This window comes from Hippocampus guttulatus, chromosome 13 (assembly GCF_054856545.1).
Source record: "Hippocampus guttulatus isolate MCC_2025c chromosome 13, RoL_Hgut_1.0, whole genome shotgun sequence".
In the NCBI taxonomy this organism is placed as follows: domain Eukaryota; kingdom Metazoa; phylum Chordata; class Actinopteri; order Syngnathiformes; family Syngnathidae; genus Hippocampus; species Hippocampus guttulatus.
The window spans coordinates 2,596,203-2,617,809 of NC_141273.1; the positions used below are offsets into that span (position 1 = coordinate 2,596,203).

The 21,607-nt window shown below is 40.4% G+C and overlaps 1 protein-coding gene across 1 annotated transcript in view; it reads left to right on the forward strand.

Annotated features, from left to right (window-relative positions):
* Positions 1-21,607, forward strand: part of LOC147195942 (neurexin-3a-like) — a 56,142-nt gene that overhangs the window by 27,323 nt on the left and 7,212 nt on the right. Inside the window, 8 exon segments of the mRNA XM_086126605.1 lie at positions 14-204; positions 418-591; positions 10,889-11,008; positions 13,044-13,225; positions 14,539-14,710; positions 15,962-16,051; positions 17,076-17,377; positions 18,459-18,552. Of these exon segments, the coding sequence (XP_085982731.1) occupies positions 14-204; positions 418-591; positions 10,889-11,008; positions 13,044-13,225; positions 14,539-14,710; positions 15,962-16,051; positions 17,076-17,377; positions 18,459-18,552 (1,325 nt within the window).

A 21,607-nucleotide genomic window follows, 5' to 3' on the forward strand; every position in this document is an offset into this window, starting at 1 on the left:
TTCTCCCCTGCAGATATATCCATTATGTTTTTGACTTGGGAAATGGCCCTAACTTGATCAAGGGAAAAAGTGAGCGAACCCTAAATGACAACCAGTGGCACAATGTGGCAATCACACGAGACAACAGCAATACCCATACTCTGAAAGTAGATGCTACAACCACATTTCAGAGCATAAATGGGGCCAAGAACTTGGACCTGAAAGGTATGCAAATAAGCCTGTTTGTTTGCGATGATGTTGGTTAAACATTCATGAATTCACCACGTTACCTACAAATGTATCTTATTTGATATACCATAGCAGCAGTTTTACATTTTGAGTCACAAAATTAACAGGTATAACAGTGCTTATTATTATAATATAATAATTTTGGATTGAAATGAGTCTAATCTAAATTTATTTTTTTAATCTGTTCAGGTGACCTATTCATTGCTGGATTGGGTCCTGGCATGTATGGTAGTCTGCCTAAACTGGTAGCTTCCAGAGAAGGTTTCCAAGGCTGCTTGGCTTCAGTGGACCTAAACGGACGTCTGCCAGATCTCATCAGTGATGCCTTGTTTCGTAGTGGGCAGATTGAGCGTGGATGTGAAGGTACACGGTCCCTCAGGTCTGAGCCTGACTTAGACTACTACAACATTAACTTCAACTCCAGCTCCGGGAGCTCATTCTATCTGCTCAATGCAAACAGTAGCACCGCAGCCTTAAATCCATATGGACGTTCTTCCATCGCCTTAGCTGTACTTGTTGCCTCGCTTCAGCACTGCTAAGGCAAAGCCAACCTTCATACAACTCCTACAAAAAGTGTGTTTTATCAGCCACATTGGCTGCCATCTGACAATTCAATAACACATCCATCCAGTCGGACTGACATGACTAGGTGATCCACTTTTGGAAAGATTGGGAGCTACAGTGAAACTCCTCAACAACGAAATCATGTTTGCAGCAAGAAATTTTTTACAACAGGGGACTTTTCACTGCAGCAAATTTTATCTCAGATGTAAACACGCACACACACACACACGCACACACACAAAACGTATATGCGTACTCTTTATTTTGATTCCAACAATGCATAAGTATGAGCATACACTTATTTGACACTTCATATAGCCAGTGTAGAAAGAAAAAAACAGGAAAGAAATTGCAAAAGCATTCTCTTTCACTTACATCAATTTCTTGCATAATGTCTTTTACTTTGCCTCCTCCATCTTTGATTTTTATTACTTTAATCCTGTCTTCAAGCATTAAAGCTTTTCTTCACTCCTTGGTCTGCAAAGGTCCGTTTTGTAGCCATTTTAGCAATGCAACGTTCGTGCTGCATCTGAAACTAACAATAATAAATACTTCCTATACTACTGCGCATGTGTAAACCGGTGTGGTGGTTGCTGTTGCCGATTCGGAGCGAAGCAGTAGCAATGGCTGCTGCAGGCTGAGGTCGGATTACACTTTTGCGGAAGTCTTGTTTTTGTTGTAGTGAACCTCGTTGCGACAAAAAGATTTCGTACTATGCAACAGGGGGACTTTTCGTTGTAAGAGGAACAGAAAAGTGGTAGTGGTTTTCGAAAGATGCATGAAGATTTTTTTCACACAAGGTATTTTCGCCCATGTAGTTTTCGTTGTAGAGGAGTTTCACTGTACATTCTTATATCGGAGCATACTTAATCGTGTCTAGTCCATTTAGCAACTCCAAAATGTATTGCTCTGACAGAGGTGCATAAACCTTTGAAGGCTGCAAATGTTTTAGTTGATCCACTTTGCCCAACTTCTTTAATTACCATGAAATCATTATCGTAACTATGTCTGTTCTGAAACTGCACATACTACAAATATGAAAATGAATATTAAAAGTAACGGAAAGGAATAAGGGCAGCGCGATGGTCTACTGGTTAGCACGTCGGCCTCACATTGCTCAGGTGCAGGGTTCAATTACGGCTCTGGCCTTCCTGCGTGGAGATTGCATGTTCTCCTTGTGCCTGCGTGGGTTTTCTCCGGGTACTCCGGTTTCCTCCCACATTCTAAAAACATGCATGGCAGGTTGATTGGGCACTCCAAATTGTCCCTTGACGTGATTGTGAGCGACAGTGGTTGTTTGTCTCTGTGTGCCCTGCGATTGGCTGGCAACCAGTTCAGGGTGTACACCGCCTGCTGCCCAAAGACAGCTAGTATAAGATCTAGCACCCCCGGCGACCCTTGTGAGGATAAGTGGATTATAAAATGGATGGATGGAATGATGGATGGAAAGGAATATGTTAAATGAACTTTTAAAAATGAACAATGATTCTTAAACTGTGTTCCAAATAATTATGCAACTGACAATTTTCCCTGATTTTCCAAATTGTGAAGCTGCTATCAAATAAGAGGTCTGTGTTTATGTGTAACTTGACCTATTTACATGCTTTTGATTCCAATAGCATTTTGAATTCAGTAACTATGACTTTCTAATGCTAAGAATTTATGAAGTGACTATTTTCAGTTCTTTTCAACCTATAAAATGTTTTCAGTCTCTCCTGTAAGAATTTGAAACATCCATCCATCCATCCTTTTTCTAATTCGCTTATCCTCACAAGGCTCACAGGTGGTGCTGGAGCCTATCCCATCTGTCTTCGGGCAGTAGGCGGGGGTTGAACTGGTTGCCATCCAATCACAGGGCACACATACACTAGCAACCATTTGCACTCACACTCACACCTAGAAAAAATTTACAGTGTTCCATTAGCCTGCCGTGGGAGGAAACCGGCATACCCGGAGAAAACCCACGCAGGCATGTGGTGAACATCCAAACTCCACACGGGCATGTCGGAGTCAAAATCAAACCCTGCATCTCTGGACTGTAAGGCGGACGTGCTAACCAGCCAACCACTGTGCCACACGAATTAGGAACTGTGCATTTTAATTGTATGTATTTTTTTTTTGTCCCGTTATCATTGGGAGGTTTGTTTAAAACCATTTCTATTCTTCTCTAAAAGTTGAAGACTTGGAAATTATGCTTTCATTTGCATCAAATATTTCAGAAAATGAGAGAAAAACATCAGTTACATCATGATTTGGAATGCAATGTAAGCTCAGTACCAGTAGTGATGATGAAGTCTGTACCTTAGCCTATTTGCTAACTAACTCACTGGAGAGAGTAGTTTAGTGTCTATTGTTTTTGAGGGTGAGCTGTTGATTAGACCAGATATTTATTTGCACAACTGCACTGCACAGTCATATTGAATGATCATTTAAAACCGTTTTACTTTCAACTAACAACTAGTTAAGTGATAATTCATCCATCCGTTGTCTACGGTTTATCTCGTTTGGGTTTCGGGTGAGCTGGGGCCCAACACAGGTGACCTTGGGTTGGTCGCGTATGAATAGCAGGCCACGTCCAGACAAACAATTCAAACCTCATATTTTTACTTTTAAATCACGGAAAAGCACACATTTGGAGGCTATTATGATTAGGATCTTTTACAGACAAGTGAAAATTAAGTAGCGTAAAACACACACACACAGAAAAACCCAGACAACTTACAATGGATATGTGATTATTGACCTTACTCCGACAGTCTCAAATGTTTAGGGGTGTTCACACCGCACACATTTGCATCGGTGCTGCACCGATGTATTTTGTTGCGATATATCTTACACCGGTGTAAATTTTGCGGAGCGTTCGCACGTATAAAGCTGCTTACGAAGGAGAAGCGTGTTAAACCCCGTGCATCCCCACTTGCGTTCACACGGCAGTTTCTGCGTCCGTGCAATACGGAATAATACGGAAATAAAACATGCGCATGCGCAAAGTGTACTTCCCTTTCCCCACCTTGTTTGTGACGTATCGAAAAACCATGTTTTATACTTCTCCAGACAGATCAACGCTGTGGTCTATCAGACACCGTAAAAGGATGAGAGAGAGAAAGGAAAGATATAAATACAAATATAAATACCCAGGATGCAAGTTACACAATACCCATATGTAATCAACTCTTCTCACGCGTAGTGAGTCTACCCCTGTAGCGTTCACACGTCCCATTTTATATCGGTGCTGCCCCGCAAACTAGCATTTACTCCGGAGTAAATTTTTAAACCACATCCTGAGCAGGGTTAAATTTGCTCCGGTTTAATCTGTTTTTAGGGGCTACACCGGTATAACCTTGTCCGTGTGAACGCTCTACTGGGGGCAGCCCCGGTGCTACACCGGAGTAAAAGTTGCCGTGTGAACACCCTTATAGTTGGGCTTTAACTGAGACAATGGCGTCTCATTTGTTTTTGTGAATTGTACTTACATGCAAAATGCTAATGAAAACTCTCCAAGGAATGTCATTGTAGAATGTACTGCTTCTGATTTTGGGTTTGGTATGAAAAGGAAAAAACTGAACATAGTCCAGTATTAGTGTACCTCAAAACATGCCAACGCACCAATTTGTTTTCGACTTCCAGTTTTAATTGACATTATAGCTACTTATTTTATAATAGCTGCATCGAAAATGGGCTTTTCAAAAACTTTGCATGAACAAGAAGATGTCATTGTGGCAATATGTTTCCATCCTTCTATGCAAGTTGTGCTATCTTTTATGGCTGTTTTTGTCAACTTCTAAAAGCTTCTGGGTTAGCTTCCATATGTTGTTTGCATGGAAATCATTTTCTGTACAGTAGTTTGTTTTGTTGTTTGTTTTTGTTTTTTGCCTGCCACATCATTCAGCTGGGCATTGAGTGTATTGTATTTTTCTTTTTGTTATGGTGGCTTACGGACTCCCATGTTCGAGAAATGAATGTCTGTTGACAGCAAGTGACAAATGTGTACTTGTCTGTACTCACTGTGGCAATCTGAATGAGGTTGATAATGATGTTTTTCATTGTACAACAATAAAAGTAATGGATGATTGATTCATTTTATCAAATAAAATCTCATCAATCACAGTTTTTTGGTCTTGTTTAATGTCCATGGCAATGTAGTGTCTCATTTTTTTATGTGTGCTTGTATGTATACATTTTTTTTCCAAGCCAATGCATCATGATTTGTCATTCAAATCGCATTGTCATTTCCTGCCTCGACTTCACTGCAAGCTTTTGACACATGAAATTGATTTCTGCTTTTTCAGCAGCCTCCATGCCATTATAAAAGCCCATTAATGATATTTGGTCACAATGCAAGACTGTACAATTTAGCTGGACTGTATCGGGTGAGATTAGCAAGCAAGTCATTTTTGACGCACACAAAAATATATACCCCTCCAAAAGTGCTGCAACAATGTAGCCAATTCATTTTGCTCTAAACCGGAAGCATTTGGGTTTGACAGAAAAAGATGATTTGAGAAAGACGACCAAAAGACTAGCTTCTATTTCCAGGTATTGATATCCGACTTTCTGATTAAACTCGCATTATACTATGTATTAAGTTGCAAATATTTTGCTTCCATCTTTAAGCATCTTTTGGTTATTTGTTTTGAGAAGTGTGTGTCAGGGATGAGATTTTTCCACTCTTTGGCGGAATTACGCTTTTTTCCAGTCAAAATGGACCTTTTTTAAATTGTTCCAAATCCGTTGAGAAATTTTTAGGGGGGAGGGGGGGAGGGGTCTGGTGTTATTTCTGGGCTGCCGGACTTACTTGTCTTCGGCAGACTCGGGACTCGTAATGTTTACAAATAATAATGTTAATACTGTTTTTTCTCGCGAAGCGTTAGTTTGTTGTTACTTCGTATATGGGCTAAGCCAATGTCTTCCTTGATGTGATTGGTCGCTAAATCCGTGTTCCCCTTCCTAAACCCCTTTCCCACGAATTCTGAATGGTTTTTCACGAGGGATGTAGTGTATTGAAATCACTCGTATATGTAGTCTGTATTAAACAAATGCCGAATTTTATCGAGACTCGTGACGAAGCTAACGTGCGTCAGATAGATGCGTATCTGAAAAACAAGTTCGATGGGACTGGTTGCAGGGGCGGTTCTGGATCAATTTCACTGAGGGGGCCGGGCTGGGGCCAGGGGTTTTGATGGGGGGGGCACATTCAACCCAAGGCTAAAAAGACAAATTCGAAATCTTATTTGACTTTTTATTTCTTCAGACTTTGAAATTGTAGTCATAACATTACAGTGATGAGAAAAAAACAGTGCTAAAATGTCTGCAAGCGTAACAATACGCCGTGTCCATCTGTTGAGAATATTCAAGACGGGATGATATGGTACCAGCCTGCCGGGGACAAAAATTGCAAATACACTGAAGCTAGATGTTTTACATGCATATAATTATCCAAATTTTAAAAGGCAATGTCTTATATATTGATCCTGTTAAATAAAAATAAAAATAAAAAGGGAGACTAAAAAAGTTAAACACACACACTCATACACACACACACACACAAACACGCGCACACACACACACACACACACGCACACACACCGCACACACCGCACACACACGCAAATAGCACTCGTGTCGTGGTAATTTCCTTCTCTGCGGACTGCTTCTCATTTTCCCGCTCATTTTTAAGTGGCGCAGCGCACTAAAGGGTCCGACTAGAATGTTAAATCACGCACTTTAGTTCCACCTTTCGCGTCGGCGACTCGGCACGACTGCGTAATCTGCGCTCGGAGATGATGTAATACATCCAATGATGTATTGGAGTAATCTTTCTAGGTTTTTGTTGTGTTATTACCGTACTTTGTAGAATATTGGTACAAAACTGCTCCAGAGGATGTACGTGGCTTCCATAATTGCAAAATGATACCGGTGGTATTAAATTATAATCAAATTCCACAGAATCTGAAGGCCCAGGTACGAAATACACCACCTACCACTGGTTTCACAGATGGGGTCGTATGTTGGGGATCATCAGCAGGTCATTTCTTCCCTAAAACTTTAGCCTTCGCATCACTTTGGTAAAGGCCCATCTTTGTATCATCAGTCTATTAACCTCAATCCAAAATCCTTGGGGGCTTGTCCCTGTACATTATGGCCAAATTCCAATTCTTCTGGCTCATAAAGCCCCTTTTCCATTGTACTGGTTCTACCCTGAAACTTCCTGGTTCCGCCCCGTGTTGTCCATGACACTTTTTCAGGGTGATGCGGTTCCATAGGAACCGTTCTTCAGATCCTCTTCCGACCTCGTTTAAAACGCAGACCGAGCAGGGCTGTGCTATTTCTGTCATCTGGTTTGCTGACAGATGTATGTTTTTTTTTGTTTGTTTGTTTGTTTTTAAGTGATGCCACAAGGAACTCCGCTGCACAGGGCAATTTGCTGGTTTTAAACATGCGAGACAGCCTCCACCAAGTCATAAAATTACAAAATTTAATCTGTGCTGTTTGTTACACATTTGACAATAAAGTTGTATCCAATCCAATCCAATATATGCAGTACGCAGTGTGTACAATTTCATACCTGATGTGTAATTTTTTTTTTGATGAAATAAGTAAAGCTTGTGGTCAAAAAAAATTGGCAAGCCATGCACACATCGCTGAATCCATTCACTTGAACGTGAATGAGAGCGAGTGGTGTCTTTTAATGTAGCTACACTTTCTACTTTCGGGCCAAAGCACACTGTCTGATGTCAGACAAGGGACACACAAGTTGCTCCACAAAAAGGACCTACATCCATTCATCCATTTTTCTTGCACTTTTCTGGGATTGGGTCGTGGGGACAGCAGCAGAAGCAGGGAAACCCAGACTTCCTTCTCCCCAGCCACTTCATACAGCTCCTTCGGGGGAATGCAGAGGTGCTCTTCGACCAGCCAGCAGACATACAGGTAGTCTCTCCAGCATTTCCTAAATTTGTACCTGGGGCCTCCTCCCAGTGGAACGTCACTGGGGTGGCGTCTAGGGGGACTCTTAACATTTTGCCCGAATCACTTCACCTGGCTCCTCTCAATGTGGAGGAGAAGTGGCTCTAGTGTAAGGCCCTCTCAGATGACTGAGCTTCTCGAGCCAGGCCACCCTGCAGAGGAGACACATTTGTATCGAGAACTTTGCTTTGTGGGCCCAGTTCCTTCTTCACCATGACAGACTAGCACCAGTCTACTGCACCGAACCACCTGTCGATTTGACGCTCCATCATTCCCTCACTCGTAAACAAGACCCTAAGATATTTGAACTCCTCCATTTGGGGTTCGATCTCATCCCCAAACTCAAGAGGGCACGCCACCCTTTTCTGATGGAGGAACATGATCTCAGATTTTGAGGCACTGGGAATTAGAGATTGTGGCTTGATGAAGCCAACAATACCGTATCATCTGCAAAAAGCAGAGATGCAATACTGAGGCCTCCAAATTAGATGCGCTCAGTGCCATGGCTGCACTGAGAAATTCTGTCTAGAAAGGTTATGAACATGATCTGTGACAAAGGGCAGCCTTTGGCGGCATCATACCCTCACTGGACTTAATGCCGGAAAAGGGGACCAACCCCTGATATTGGTCAGTCATTCTGGGACTATAAAGCGGGTTTGGTACCCCATAATAACATAACTCCCCAAGGGACATGGTCAAACGCCTTCTCCTAGTCCACAAAATACATGTAGACTGGTTAGGTGAACTCCCGCACAGCCTCGAGGATCCTACCGAGGGTGTAGAGCTGATCCGTTCTTCCACGATCAGAACAAAAACCACACTACTTCTCCTGAATCTGAGATTCAACTCCGACATGCCCTGCTCTCCAGCAGCCCTGAATAAACCTTACGAGGGAGGCTGAGGAGTATGATCCCTCTGTAGTTGGAATGCACCCTCTGGTTCCCTTCTGCACCCATTAAATGCCAGCCATCTTCAACACAGCCAATCCACCGAGTGCCAGGCATTTTAGAGGGTTTTAGCCTATCTTCGAAGGCACACAGAATGTTGTATTCTATGGCTATATAAACATGGAACCTTACCAAAAGAAAGGTTTAGACTCTCTTCAAATGTATTTCGACCATTTGTCATGCTTTTGTAATTTGCCGTAGAAAATAGGCAAGTTACCTGAAAATCCTGTTTCTAGGAGAAAAAAAAGAGAAATCAAGGTCTTTGTGAAAAGAACTTCAACTTTCAAATCAATTTTTTTTTTTGCTTTTTTAACAGCGCAAATATGTAAACATGACTTTTCTTCTAACAACAACAAAAAATGTTGATGGCCATTTTGATGTATTTTCAAGTATCTATTTACAATCTTAATATTTGCCAAAAATTTATGAATATTGTTCTGTATACGGGCACGTACATGCGTGCATATTAAATTCCATCCCGAGGAGCATTTTTGGGGGGTTGGGGGGTGGTGGTAAGATGGAAGCACACAACAGGATTCACACCATATTGTTCAACACCCCAATACATGGTGAGCATTGTTTTTTGTAAAAACGCAGCGATAAAAGTCAGTGCCAAAATGTTTTGAGTTCATTTACTGAAATGGGGGACTGTCCCAGTTAGTATGACACCAGCCAGAATCATCCAGACTTCTGCTACTTGTATGACCTGCACAGTATACAAATACATAATTACCATAAAATATACAGTATTTACTTGGTGGAAAGTGAAGTAAAGAAAAACTGTTAACCTTGCACAGCCAACAGTAGGAATGGGAGTGTTCCTTGTGTTTCTTGTTCGTTTTTTCGGTCCAACTGGACTTGCCCGGTATCCCGGTACCTTATGGGCTCCAATAAACTCCCTCCAACCTTTTGTGTATTGTCAAGATGTTCCTTGTTGTTGCATCAATTTGTCTGTATTTAGTTCCATGCTTTCTTTTCGGGGCGGCCCGGTAGTCCAGTGGTTAGCACGTCGACTTCACAGTGCAGAGGTACCGGGTTCAATTCCAGCTCCGGCCTCACTGTGTGGAGTTTGCATGTTCTCCCCGGGCCTGCGTGGGTTTTCTCCGGGTACTCCGGTTTCCTCCCACATTCCAAAAACATGCGTGGCAGGCGGATTGAACTCTCTAAAATTGTCCCTAGGTGTGATTGTGAGCGTGGATGGTTGTTTGTCTCTGTGTGCCCTGCGATTGGCTGGCAACCGATTTAGGGTGTCCCCCGCCTACTGCCCGAAGACGGCTGGGATAGGCTCCAGCACCCCGCGCGACCCTAGTGAGGATCAAGCGGTTCGGAAAATGGATGGATGGATGCTTTCTTTTCGGTCGTGGCCAGTTCATTTATATATGTCACAATTCACATCAAGTTGCGGTTTGTTTGTCCGCAGTCTAAGTCCTTTTCCCACCTTATTTTTGTTTCGTTACTTTTATCTTGATTGTTTTGGACTTTTGTTCATTTCGTATTTTTCATAACGGCAGTGTTTTGTTTGCCTCTTTGTTTTGTTCTTTTGGAAATTGAACACATTTTGTTTTGAAAGCCAACCCGCTTCTTTGCATTTGGGTCTACCTACATGCCGTACCCTGACAGGGCCTGGCTTACAATCACCATTCTAGTCCATTTCCAAGTGTTTGATGGGTTTGAGATTAAAACTGTGTAGGCCATTAAATTCCACTGTCACACATTTCCAACCATATGCCTTTATTTTTTATTATGCTTGCTTTCTTCATGTTGGAACAGAAAAAGGCCCTACCACATCTTTTTCCACCCACAAACTTGAAACCATACAATTAACTGAAGAGTTTTGACCCAAATCCAAGTGACATTTTTTCTCGTGTTTTTTTTTACAAATCTTTTCAAATATTCCAAAACAAAAATAAGTTTCCCAAATTACTTTCTAGCCTCGCAGAATTCAGTACATTATGTTCACGTAACATGACTTGTCTTGAACCTGCAAATGAATATCTATGGTAAGTCAAGCTGACTAAATCTTAATTAAATTGCAAGCACCACTTTCCAAAATATCTCCTTATTTTCTCAATGGAATAAATTCAAGTGTGTGCCAATCAAGACAACTTCAGTTCCTGTTAAATCCAAGTCTGTTTGTTGAGAATATGGCTGTGTGTGATTGTGGGGGCTTGTGGATTTTGCAGGTCCCAGCACCACCTGCCAGGAGGACTCCTGTGCCAACATGGGGATTTGCATCCAGCAGTGGGAGAACTACACTTGTGACTGCTCCATGACTTCCTACACGGGGACGCAGTGCAATGACCGTGAGTGCTGATGTGACATACTCTTACCACACTTTCTCATCATGGGGAAAAAAAACACAGAAATATGGCTAATTAGAAGCGGGAGGGGACTTGAGTCATACAACGTGACTTGTGTCAGACTTGAGTCACAAAATTTAGGACTTTCAATTCAATTTTCAATTCAATTGTATTTATAGAGCACTTTCGAACAGCCATCGGGACTTTCTTGACTAACATTTATGAAAGACTTTGAAAGTTTTGAACAAACAGCTCTTTTAATTCTCAGGACTGTAACATGTGGTGTAATTAAATGTGTCCCGTGGCATACTAGGTGCGCTGTGGGAAGTGGTCCAATTTCACTTAATTGGTCAGAAGATTATTTACTGAAAATAATGTATCTTTTATTTCAACCTATCCCAGTGAACAATGAAATGCTCTTCCACTATATGGCGGAAGGTACCAAATTAACCAGTCCATCCTCTTTTCATATACTGTACTTTTGTATGTACTGTATGTTGGGGTGTAAACTCCAGCTCGGAAGTCGCGTAAAGGTATTGTACAGTGTGTGTAATGTAGCGCCATTGAGTGGTGAACAAGTAGAATGCAATTAGACTTCCCACAGGAACGTCGGCAGCCAAACGTCACACGAACGCCCTCCGCCCCCCCCCCCCCCCCCCCCCGCACACGCACCCACAAACGCATAACCATGTTAATCTGTGTTTCATTATCTCACAACAAATATGCAGACCCGTTTATCGCGTTATTTACGTATGCATTTTTCTCATCAGTCCTTTGCGGGCTAACGCGTCGAGCTATTGTTAAAATGTGAAACATTAACCACAGCCTCATCGTTTGGCATAAACTTTCTTAAATAAAAAGAAAATACAAATAAAAAACAATTCCAATGAAGTTGAGGAATTGTGAAGAATGTAAAAAAAATGTGAAGTATTCATTTGAATGTAGGTTGAAAAGTATTTGCGAATTGTTGAATATTCTGTTGTTGTTTACGTTTTACACAACGTGCCAAAAGCATTGGAATTGGCGTTTTAGAAACGAACGGTACATCAATGTCTTGATTTCCCTCAATTTCACGATGGAAGGCATTGAGGTGGCTTTTAGAATTGATGGTGTTTTTTTTTCCTGTGATTTTTATGGCTGCATTTCTCCCTATCTTAAGTCTTTTCACAACTCATTCTGTTTTCTTCTCCAAGTATGGTAACAAAAGTGTGTTACCATTGTATGGTAACAAAAGTGGGTTGCGTGTTAATTTTTTCATATTCTGTTCCTCAGTTGTGGTATCACTTTTATTTTCCATACCATTTAAAGTGCTATGACCACCCTCATGAATTTTGAAATGTCCAGCGTCTAACCACAACACTCAAGAGTTCATTCAATGCAGGTGACGCACATTATAGGTTTTTACGCAAATGTCATATTTACAAACCAAATTTCTAAAGTTCAAGACACGTTTTGAGGTATTTTTGATTGATATTGATTGTTACATTGAGCCTCTCAAATTTATCGACAAGAAAGGCAAAACTGTTTTGGGGCATATGCAAGTTCTTTATTTGAAATCTGTCAATAATTTGTCAAGACAGTATACGTATTGAGCTGAGCAGGAATGTCTGATTCAAAACAGTTACATTCTCTCTTCCAATTTGTTATACAGTATTGACTAAGTTGATGTTACTGAATTGAACTGAATAATGTATAATTAAAACGTTACGTTAATTTCAAGTTAATTCAGCATGCCACATTAGGCTTATTTATTTGTTTATATTAATTTAAATCTATTCCTCTTTCATCTAGATTTCAAATTGAGAATGCGTACTAATCGTTTGAATATCATTTTCATGGAAGTGAAATTTAACCAGGTATTTGGCGCCCCCTACAGTCCACGACGCCCTTAGAATCTGTCTGTCTCGCTTCAAGGACGAACCAGCCCTGCCAGCAGGTGTCAGTACAGGGCAGAACACTGTTACAGTGTGTTGACAATAGCCTGCCACATTGATGTTGCAATGTCCTTCAACATGAAACGTTCTTCGACTCTACTCAGCTGGGACCACGTACATCTTCGGCAAAGGAGGAGGCCAAATAACATTCAAGTGGCCGGCCAATGAGAGACCAAGCACCAGGACTGACAGGCTGACTGTTGGCTTTAGTACCTCGCTCAAAGATGGCATCCTTGTCAGGATTGACAGCGCTCCTGGTCTGGGGGACTATCTCATGCTGCACATAGTAAGTTCATAGCCAAGCTTTTTCTGTGATGCTACTGAACCAACTGTCACACTCCCAGGACGCAAGAATACGGATCGCAATCTTTTTTTTCAATTAAAGTCAATCAGGGCTCTTTAAAGTGTGAGACAGTGAGCCTTCCCACACGAAGTACTTGGCGTGAAAGCGTTACTTACCCATGCAGTGCCCTGACCTTCACCTCATTTTTAGAAATGAGGCCTGCTTGTCCTACATTGGTTAGATTAATCACTGTGTGGAAGATGATGGAGCTGCAAAAGAAAGACCTGCTTCATATTTTTGTCATTTACGCTTGGTTTAATCACTAGGTGTATTGATACTTTTGTCCATCTAGTGCAGTGGTTCTCAATTATTCTCTGTCATGCCCCCCCTAGGAAGAGGAAAACATCTCGCCCCTCCTCCCCCGCATGACTATAAATAGTATCATTTTTCTATAAAATTGTAAACGAACACCATTGCATAATACTGTATCCTTATTAACATATAAGAGAAAAAACATTGCTGTTGCATATAAAATTGGCCATCAATCAGACAAAAATGACATCACTGTTTCCTGATATTTTTTATAAGCAACTCAACATTAGTATTTTACAACACAATAATAGCTATTACGATAAAATAAAATACGAACAACAAAAAATTAAGAAATCCGTTTCTCAAATGGGGGGCTACAAGCATCTTGGTGAGCGGGCACGGGCCCCTGTGGCCCGCCCTTTGTGATGGGTCCACTCTGGTGGACACAAAAAAATGTACAACACCCCTATTTAATTTCAGTGACATTTAGTCTGTCACAAAACATACTTGGACCTTAATTTAATTGAGACATATGACACAACCTACAGTATAGACTAACTCTCATCCTAAAATTTATTTTGCAAGGTCATTACAATACTTATTTTCCAAATTCAAATGCATTATTCATGCAAGTGTGTTAGCCGCCTGACTTTGGTGCAGGCAGCATATATTCAGTTCGCACTCAGTGACGGTGTAAATAGGAACAATTGTTGAACTCACTGTGATTGACTGGTGACGATTGCAAGCTGCAGTCCGCTTTTTGCCCAAAGTCTGCATCGGATCTAACTCCCCACAACCCTCACCAGAAATTGGAAGAATGAGTTGTATCAAAGTCCACCAAAAAAAAGCATTTCAATCACAATACTATGTATCCTGTGCCATAAATAGTTTCTGCAAACAGTACTTTTTTATTTTTTGTATATATCATGACTGGCAAATATTCCATTAGCTACTCTGTGTTTATTCAAATAAAATCAATTGATTTTGTGTTTGTTTCATTTTAGCAACAAGGCAAAATTGGTGTGACATTCAACATTGGGACAGACGATATCAGTGTACAGGAGAGCAGTACCCCAGTGAATGATGGAAAGTATCACGTGGTCCGCTTCACCAGAAACGGTGGTAATGCTACACTGCAGGTTGATAACTGGTCCATCACTGAACGCTTCCCGACAGGTACCAACCCACAAACCACACTAATATATAGTAGAAACAAATGTTATTTGTCGTGTGTAAGACTTCACTGCTCTTTCAAATATTTTGGTTACCTTCGGAGGGCCAATATATTAACAATAACTTTGTACATAATACAGTATTGTAGTCACTGTCAGGTATTGGGTCTGTATTAAAATAAATAAATGCTGCAAAAATGAATATGGTACAGAAATCCCACCTCCATCGTATGTTTAGCAGCCTCACTCATTTTCTTGAACAGCTAATAATTCTGTTTTGGTCTTACGCTTATTTATTTGGGGTGTAATTCCTCACTTGACCACAAAATGGGGTCACTCAATTTCCTTTGAGAGGGTGTAAATTTGAAAGGCAGCCTAGTTTTTGTTGAAAATGTAGCCTGTAGCCTGTAATCCTGATTTAAAAGGCCAAAGAAAGTGATGGCCGTAGGTTTCCTTTATAGTGTACATTTCTGATGACAGGGTTGGAAGATATTGGGAAATCATGCGATATGCAATGTGGATGTTGATTACAAAAGACAAAACGTACCTAAAGAAATGTCATTCTTATTATTTAATGATAGAAATATATTCAGGCTCAAAGTCTGATCTAATTAATAAATAATAAGGCGTGGGGGTGGTCTGGAACAGAGCATATTTAAATAATAGGTTTTAATTATAAAACATAATATATTTTCAAGGGCCCCTGTCAGTCACAGGCCTTAAGAATCATCATCACTTTTCCTCCCCTGCCACTTTTCCCCTCCCCTCCATGAAAAACCGATTGTTAATTAAAAAAAAATTTTTTTTGATCTGGATTGAAACTCCGCTTTCGCCCCGTATTCTCACCTTGAAGCGAGTCATTCACGGCCGTTTTCTGAGTTTGGTTACGTGACGTTCGCAAACTGAGCCTTTCCGGCACTGTGATGTCATTTTCAGTCGACAGCAAGTGGCAAAATGGCCGCCACTTGAGGTAGATAAAAACGGTGGATTTTGTGCTTAACTAATATCCCACAAATGCAATATTAATCCGAATAGTCGGACCGCATAAAATATACCATTGTCAAGGAAACTTTTGACTTGACTTCACCTTGAACTACATAAAGGTCCTTTGCCATTTTAGCTTAACTTTCCATAGATTTTGGAACACTCTACACATTAAAAACAACAACAACAACATCGAGTTACAACGTGAAGTGAATTTTTACATTTTTGTCTGAATGATGACAACTAAACCTCTGTAAATCTTTTGTTACAGGGAACAGTGACATTGAACGGATTCAGTTGGCCAATAAGAAAATTCCTTTCAAGTACACCAGGCCAGTAGAAGATTGGCTACAAGAAAAAGGTATTCGCAAACATTGATGCATTTTAAAATGTGTTTCCTTCCCTCATGGCCATTTCACTGAATCAGTCCCATTTGCTTGATCTAACTTGAGAAATAAACTAAAAGTTCTGTCATTTTACTGAAAACATTTTTAATGTCAATATTTTATGTACCACCACTCCTCATTTGAGTAACAGGAGCGTGTTGTTTTAGCATAGAATGGCAGTGTTGTCAGCCAAATGGCATTTAAATAAAAGGAACATCTCTAAATGATTTCAATAATTATATTTCATGGTTAAGTGACCAGAAATTTTCAGTCAGAATGATTTCAATCAGAATGACAAAAAAAACTCCCTATGTAAACCTGGCTAAAGTGGGGCCAGACCAGCATGAGATAAACAACACAAAGCAAGCAAGGTTGTATAATGGTGAGTGCATTGATTAGTTTACAGCTGTTGAACTGTCAACAAAGTTAGCATTTAACATTAACCTAAGTAATAACACAAACACCGGTCACCAGATTGACCTGTTTAAAAAAAAAAAAATGTAACGTATGTCGGAGGAGCCCTCCCTCCACTCAAAGTTATTCCTGTGTAGTTGCACGAGGAACAAAAGCAAGCGAGACACACTACCTGGTATTTCATGTCTCTTGTTGCATGTTTTCTTGACAGTGAAGAAATTTCATCTGTGCTGTATGATGCACATACAGCACATTTGACAATAAAGTTGTACTTGACTTGATGTCCAGTCTAACCTTAGCATAAGAGCGCTAAAGCTATCAAATAAACATATGGTACAATTAGAATAAATTAACATTTAATGCCTCACAAAAATATTACGCCTTATGATCAATTGATATTGCACGGTGCGGCTAATGGTATTTTGAAATCTACGGGAAGGCAACAAACTTTCAGAACAAGGATTTAGTCTGACAATCGCTGGACAGTCTGTTGCTCTCACTGCCAGGAAACATGCTGCTATTTGGTTTGAAAGGACGTTGGGACTCTTTTTTTCTGGTTTTAATATATGTGGCTGTCTCTTCTAGGACGGCAGCTAACCATATTCAACACTCAAGCCACAGTTGCAATTGGTGGAAGTGATCGCGGCCGGCCATTTCAGGGTCAACTGTCTGGGCTTTATTATAATGGCCTCAAGGTGTTGAACATGGCTGCTGAGAGCAACCCTAACGTTAAGATAAATGGCAGTGTGAGGCTGGTTGGTGATGTCCCCAGCGGGGCAGGCTCAACCAAGTCCACTGCCATGCCTTCGGATGTCTCCACTACTTTCATTGAGACGACAACCATGATGTCCACCACCACCACACGGAAACACAGGTCCTCTTCAACGGTATGGGTTAAATACCTCACACACAATGGCTAAAGAACACATTTAGAAAGTATTCAGCACCTTTTGTTGCAGCCTTAAACCACAATCGTCCATCTATTACTGTTGAAAAATATTGAGCGTCATTTTTCATGAACAATATCACAGAGCCATTATGGTCGACTGGTTAGCACATGGGGGGCTCGGTGGTCGACTGGTTAGCACGTCGGCTTCACAGTGCAGAGGTGCAGGGTTCGATTCCGGCTCCGGCCTTCCTGCGTTGAGTTTGCATGTTCTCCCCGTGCCTGTGTGGGTTTTCTCTGGGTACTCCGGTCTCCTCCCACATTCCAAAAATGTGCATGGCAGGCTACTGGAACACTCTAAATTGACCCTAGGTGTGATTGTGAGTGTGGATGGTTGTTCGTCTATGTGTGCCCTGCGATTGGCTGGCAACCAGTTCAGGGTGTATCCCGCCTGCTGCCCGAAGACAGCTGGGTTGGCTCAGCATGCCCCGCAACCCTTGTGAGGATATGCGGATCAAAAAATGGATTGGATGGATGGTTAGCACACTTCCCACACAGTACACAGGTCCAGGGTTCGAACCCGGGCTCCGTCCTTGCTGTGTGGAATTTGCATGTTCTCCTTGTGCCTGTGTGGGTTTTCTCCGGATACTCTGGTTTCCTCCCACATTCCAAAAACACGGTGGCTTGGTCGGTTAATGGAACACTCTAAATTCTCCCCAGGTGTGATTTGTGAGTGTGGATGATTGTTCGTCTATGTGTTCCCTGTCATTGACTGGAAACCAGTCCAGGGATTACCCCACCTGCTGCCTGAAGTCAGCTCCTGCTAAAATAATGACATACAGTATGTGCAAAACATTTGCTCAAAAGCTTGTGGTCATTATCAATCTTGGCTATGGGGAAAAACAATATCAAGCCATGATCATCTGTATACGTAATATGTATCATGCTTTTAAAACTGGGTAGAAATAAACCTTGAGTGAAGATCTTTTTCGAAAGTGATGAAATAATGGATTGTGTCTTTGTTTTGTGGGTCCTGACCTGTGGGGGTTCTTGTTTCTCTTGACAATCAACTTCTGATAAAGAAGCATGCATCAGATGACATTGTGTCATCTGCGGAGTGTTCCAGTGACGACGAAGACCTAGAAGAGTGTGAAACTGGTCATCCAGGTGGGCTAGGTTAGTTTGCATTTGCTTGCTTTCTATGTGCGTTCATGCATCAGCACCAGTATGGATGATGGCAGTCTCAAAGCATCACAGCCCCCATGGTTAGACAAAGTGTAGCTGAATTTGAAAATTAAAAAAAAACATTGAACTGGCTATTCAGAGCTGCTTTTGTTATCTTGCAAGTCGTGTCAAGAAGAGCATAAGATCATTCCTGTCATGAACTACACTTGCACATGGGGTCATCCAGAGTGGTCAACATGGTCACATACACACATACAAATTTCGCCGGCTGAGATCAAAACAAAACAAAAAAAAAATGTGAGTGTGTACATCCAATATAAGTGAAATTTGTATCAAAGTGAACCATTATGAGCCAGTGATGCTGCCATTCATCGCTGCCCTTCTTTTTTAAACAATACACTTTATTGATTTGTTTTGAAGAATCCCATTATCTTTTGTGTTGTTTTTTTTGTCATCACTTCATATGCATATTTAATTGTTCACCTGTCCATATTTATAGTAGTTGCTTGCATTTTTTTTTTTTGCTTTAAAGAGAGAGAAAACAGAGAGAACAGATATCATTGAATTTCTGTGCATATATATTTTTTTCATTTTTGGGTTTTGCTTTCAGACACACTTGCTATTCTGTCTTTTTTCATTTCAACACAAATAAACAGCTTTTATTTGAAACAAATGAGTATATTTGAAAGAATTTGGGAATTTCCACATTATATCAGTAATACGTTTACCCAAATTTAACCCCACCAAAAAAAAAAAAAAAAGTTTCAGTTAATGGTCAAGGTCATATTTTTTCTCTCTCTCTCTTGTCAGGCAAACAGTTGGCCATTCCCAATTTCTTTTAAAGAGTATGCAGGAGATGATCATGTGAATGACTTAAAAGATGTGCTGTGTATTCAGAAATTCGTGGGGATTTGTGAAGAAAGACAAAGACAGGGCCCCTTGTCATCCACTCATGTTTCCACAGAAATTCATGCCATCCTAACCCTGACGTTATTTTGCCGTTGAGAGTGGCATGCTCGGTGGATTCTTTTTTTTTCCTTTCCTTTTCTTTGCTCTGTCAGTATTATGACCCATTTTCTAAATTTGATGATTTAGCCAAAACCATCTGTTTGCATGTACATATTTTAGTTTCATCACGTACGGCAAAACAGTCCATTGTTTTCATGGGTTTGCTTCAGCCTTTGTAGCACGCTGATGAAAATGTTCCTTCTTTCAATGCAAATGTTTATTATTCTTATTATTTTTAATACAAACGTTAACCCTTCAAGCCAAGAGTTAATCCAATTGATGACGCTTTCATTTGAGTGAGAAAAAAAAAAGAACGTCAAACTTGAAAAGAAATTGCCCTTGCATTCGCATATTGTATGACAATTGACCACGCATTTTATACTTCACCATCACAGGTATGGAATTATATCTTGGAAAAATACAAACATCCAAACCAATTTATGTTATGATGATTGGTACTATGGTTATGAAAGCTCTTCATTTTGCTCAGAATGAATTTTTCTCATCAATGTGCATGATCATTTTTCTTTTAACAATATCGTCACAATTGCTTTCTTTGCATTTGCATTTTAGCTGAACGACATTTTTGCAGTCACAGCAACATCAAATGCAAACCCTGCGTTATCTTTATTTTCCGTGTGCTTTTCTTTGGTTCTCAAGTTGTTTAGTGATACTGTTCTGTGTTATCCATTGGTTGTGTCCTTAATTGATCAATTTCATGAGATGGCAATTAGTAATCCTTGGAAAGATCTCAATATTCTTTGATTCAGTATCCAGTGAACATAAAACGACAATTAGTAAAGGAACTTATTTATGGCACAATACATAATGCAATCTGATTTTTTAAAAATTCTGTATACAAGTACAAATACAATTTCTGGTCAATAAATTGTGCAAATTTCAAATGTAATCCATATAAAAACGGTCATCAAATGCTTTGCCTTTATACGAATCCAGCCATAAATGCTTTGTGGTGTCCCCCACACCACCCCTGACAGAAATGAACAATGTCTGAGTATTTGTCAGTTTTACTTTATTTTACAAAATAACTTGTCAATATTGTTTCCAAAAAAAGAGGCAAATAATAATTAAGTCTTTATAAAACAGTAAGAATGGCACCAAATACTCAAATACATAAAAAAAACAAATAATTAAAATAATAAAAATGACAATAAATGACACTACTATTAACAGTGAAACGTACCGGTAGTTTTGAACCATTGTACAAACATTTTCTAAATTAATTATGTTACCGTTTCACCAATAGATGTCGCTCTTGGCCTATAAACCTCTCAAAAATGTCAGCATAGTCGTTGCATATAAAACAAGTTTGTCTCGTAATATTCCATTTAATTTTCAGAGCGTCATCAATGTGCAAGTCACAACTTTTGCACAACAGCGTTTTGGGTTGTTTTTAGGGAGCTTGTATAAAGCAATGAAAGAGAGGGGCCTGGGGTGCACCAAAGGGAGACCAACGAGAGGGCCACAAGGGCGATTAATCTAAATAAACCTACGTTATTTTAGTATTACATTGATTTATTAATATACTTTAGAAATATTTATTTGACATATTATAAACCAGCGGTGGGCAAACTTTTTGGCTCAGGGGCCGCATTGACTTTTAAAATTTGACAGAAGGGCCAGGTCAGCATGAGATATGGTACATTTAAAAAAAAAATGCATTTGTTGACAGTCCATATCAAACATCAACAGAACAAAAGCATGAAAGTACTGTATTAATATACTTTTTTAAAATGAGAACAGTGTTGTTGATCACCTATTTTAGCCAGTGCATTGCTGCAGATGGGTTGTGATCAGACCAGTAGAAGTAGAGCGATACAGAGGTCCAAAGGTGGTAAATAAGATCTCTTTCCCTCCGTCTCCCCCCGCCCCCCTGTGCTCAGCAACTTCATGTCAATGCGCCCCCTGGCGTTGAAATGCCTGTCTTTACAAGTCCAAATGAAATTAATGCAGCCATTCACATCGAACCATAATTGTGTACCAACCTTTGGCCGGCCGGATTAAAAAGACCAACGGG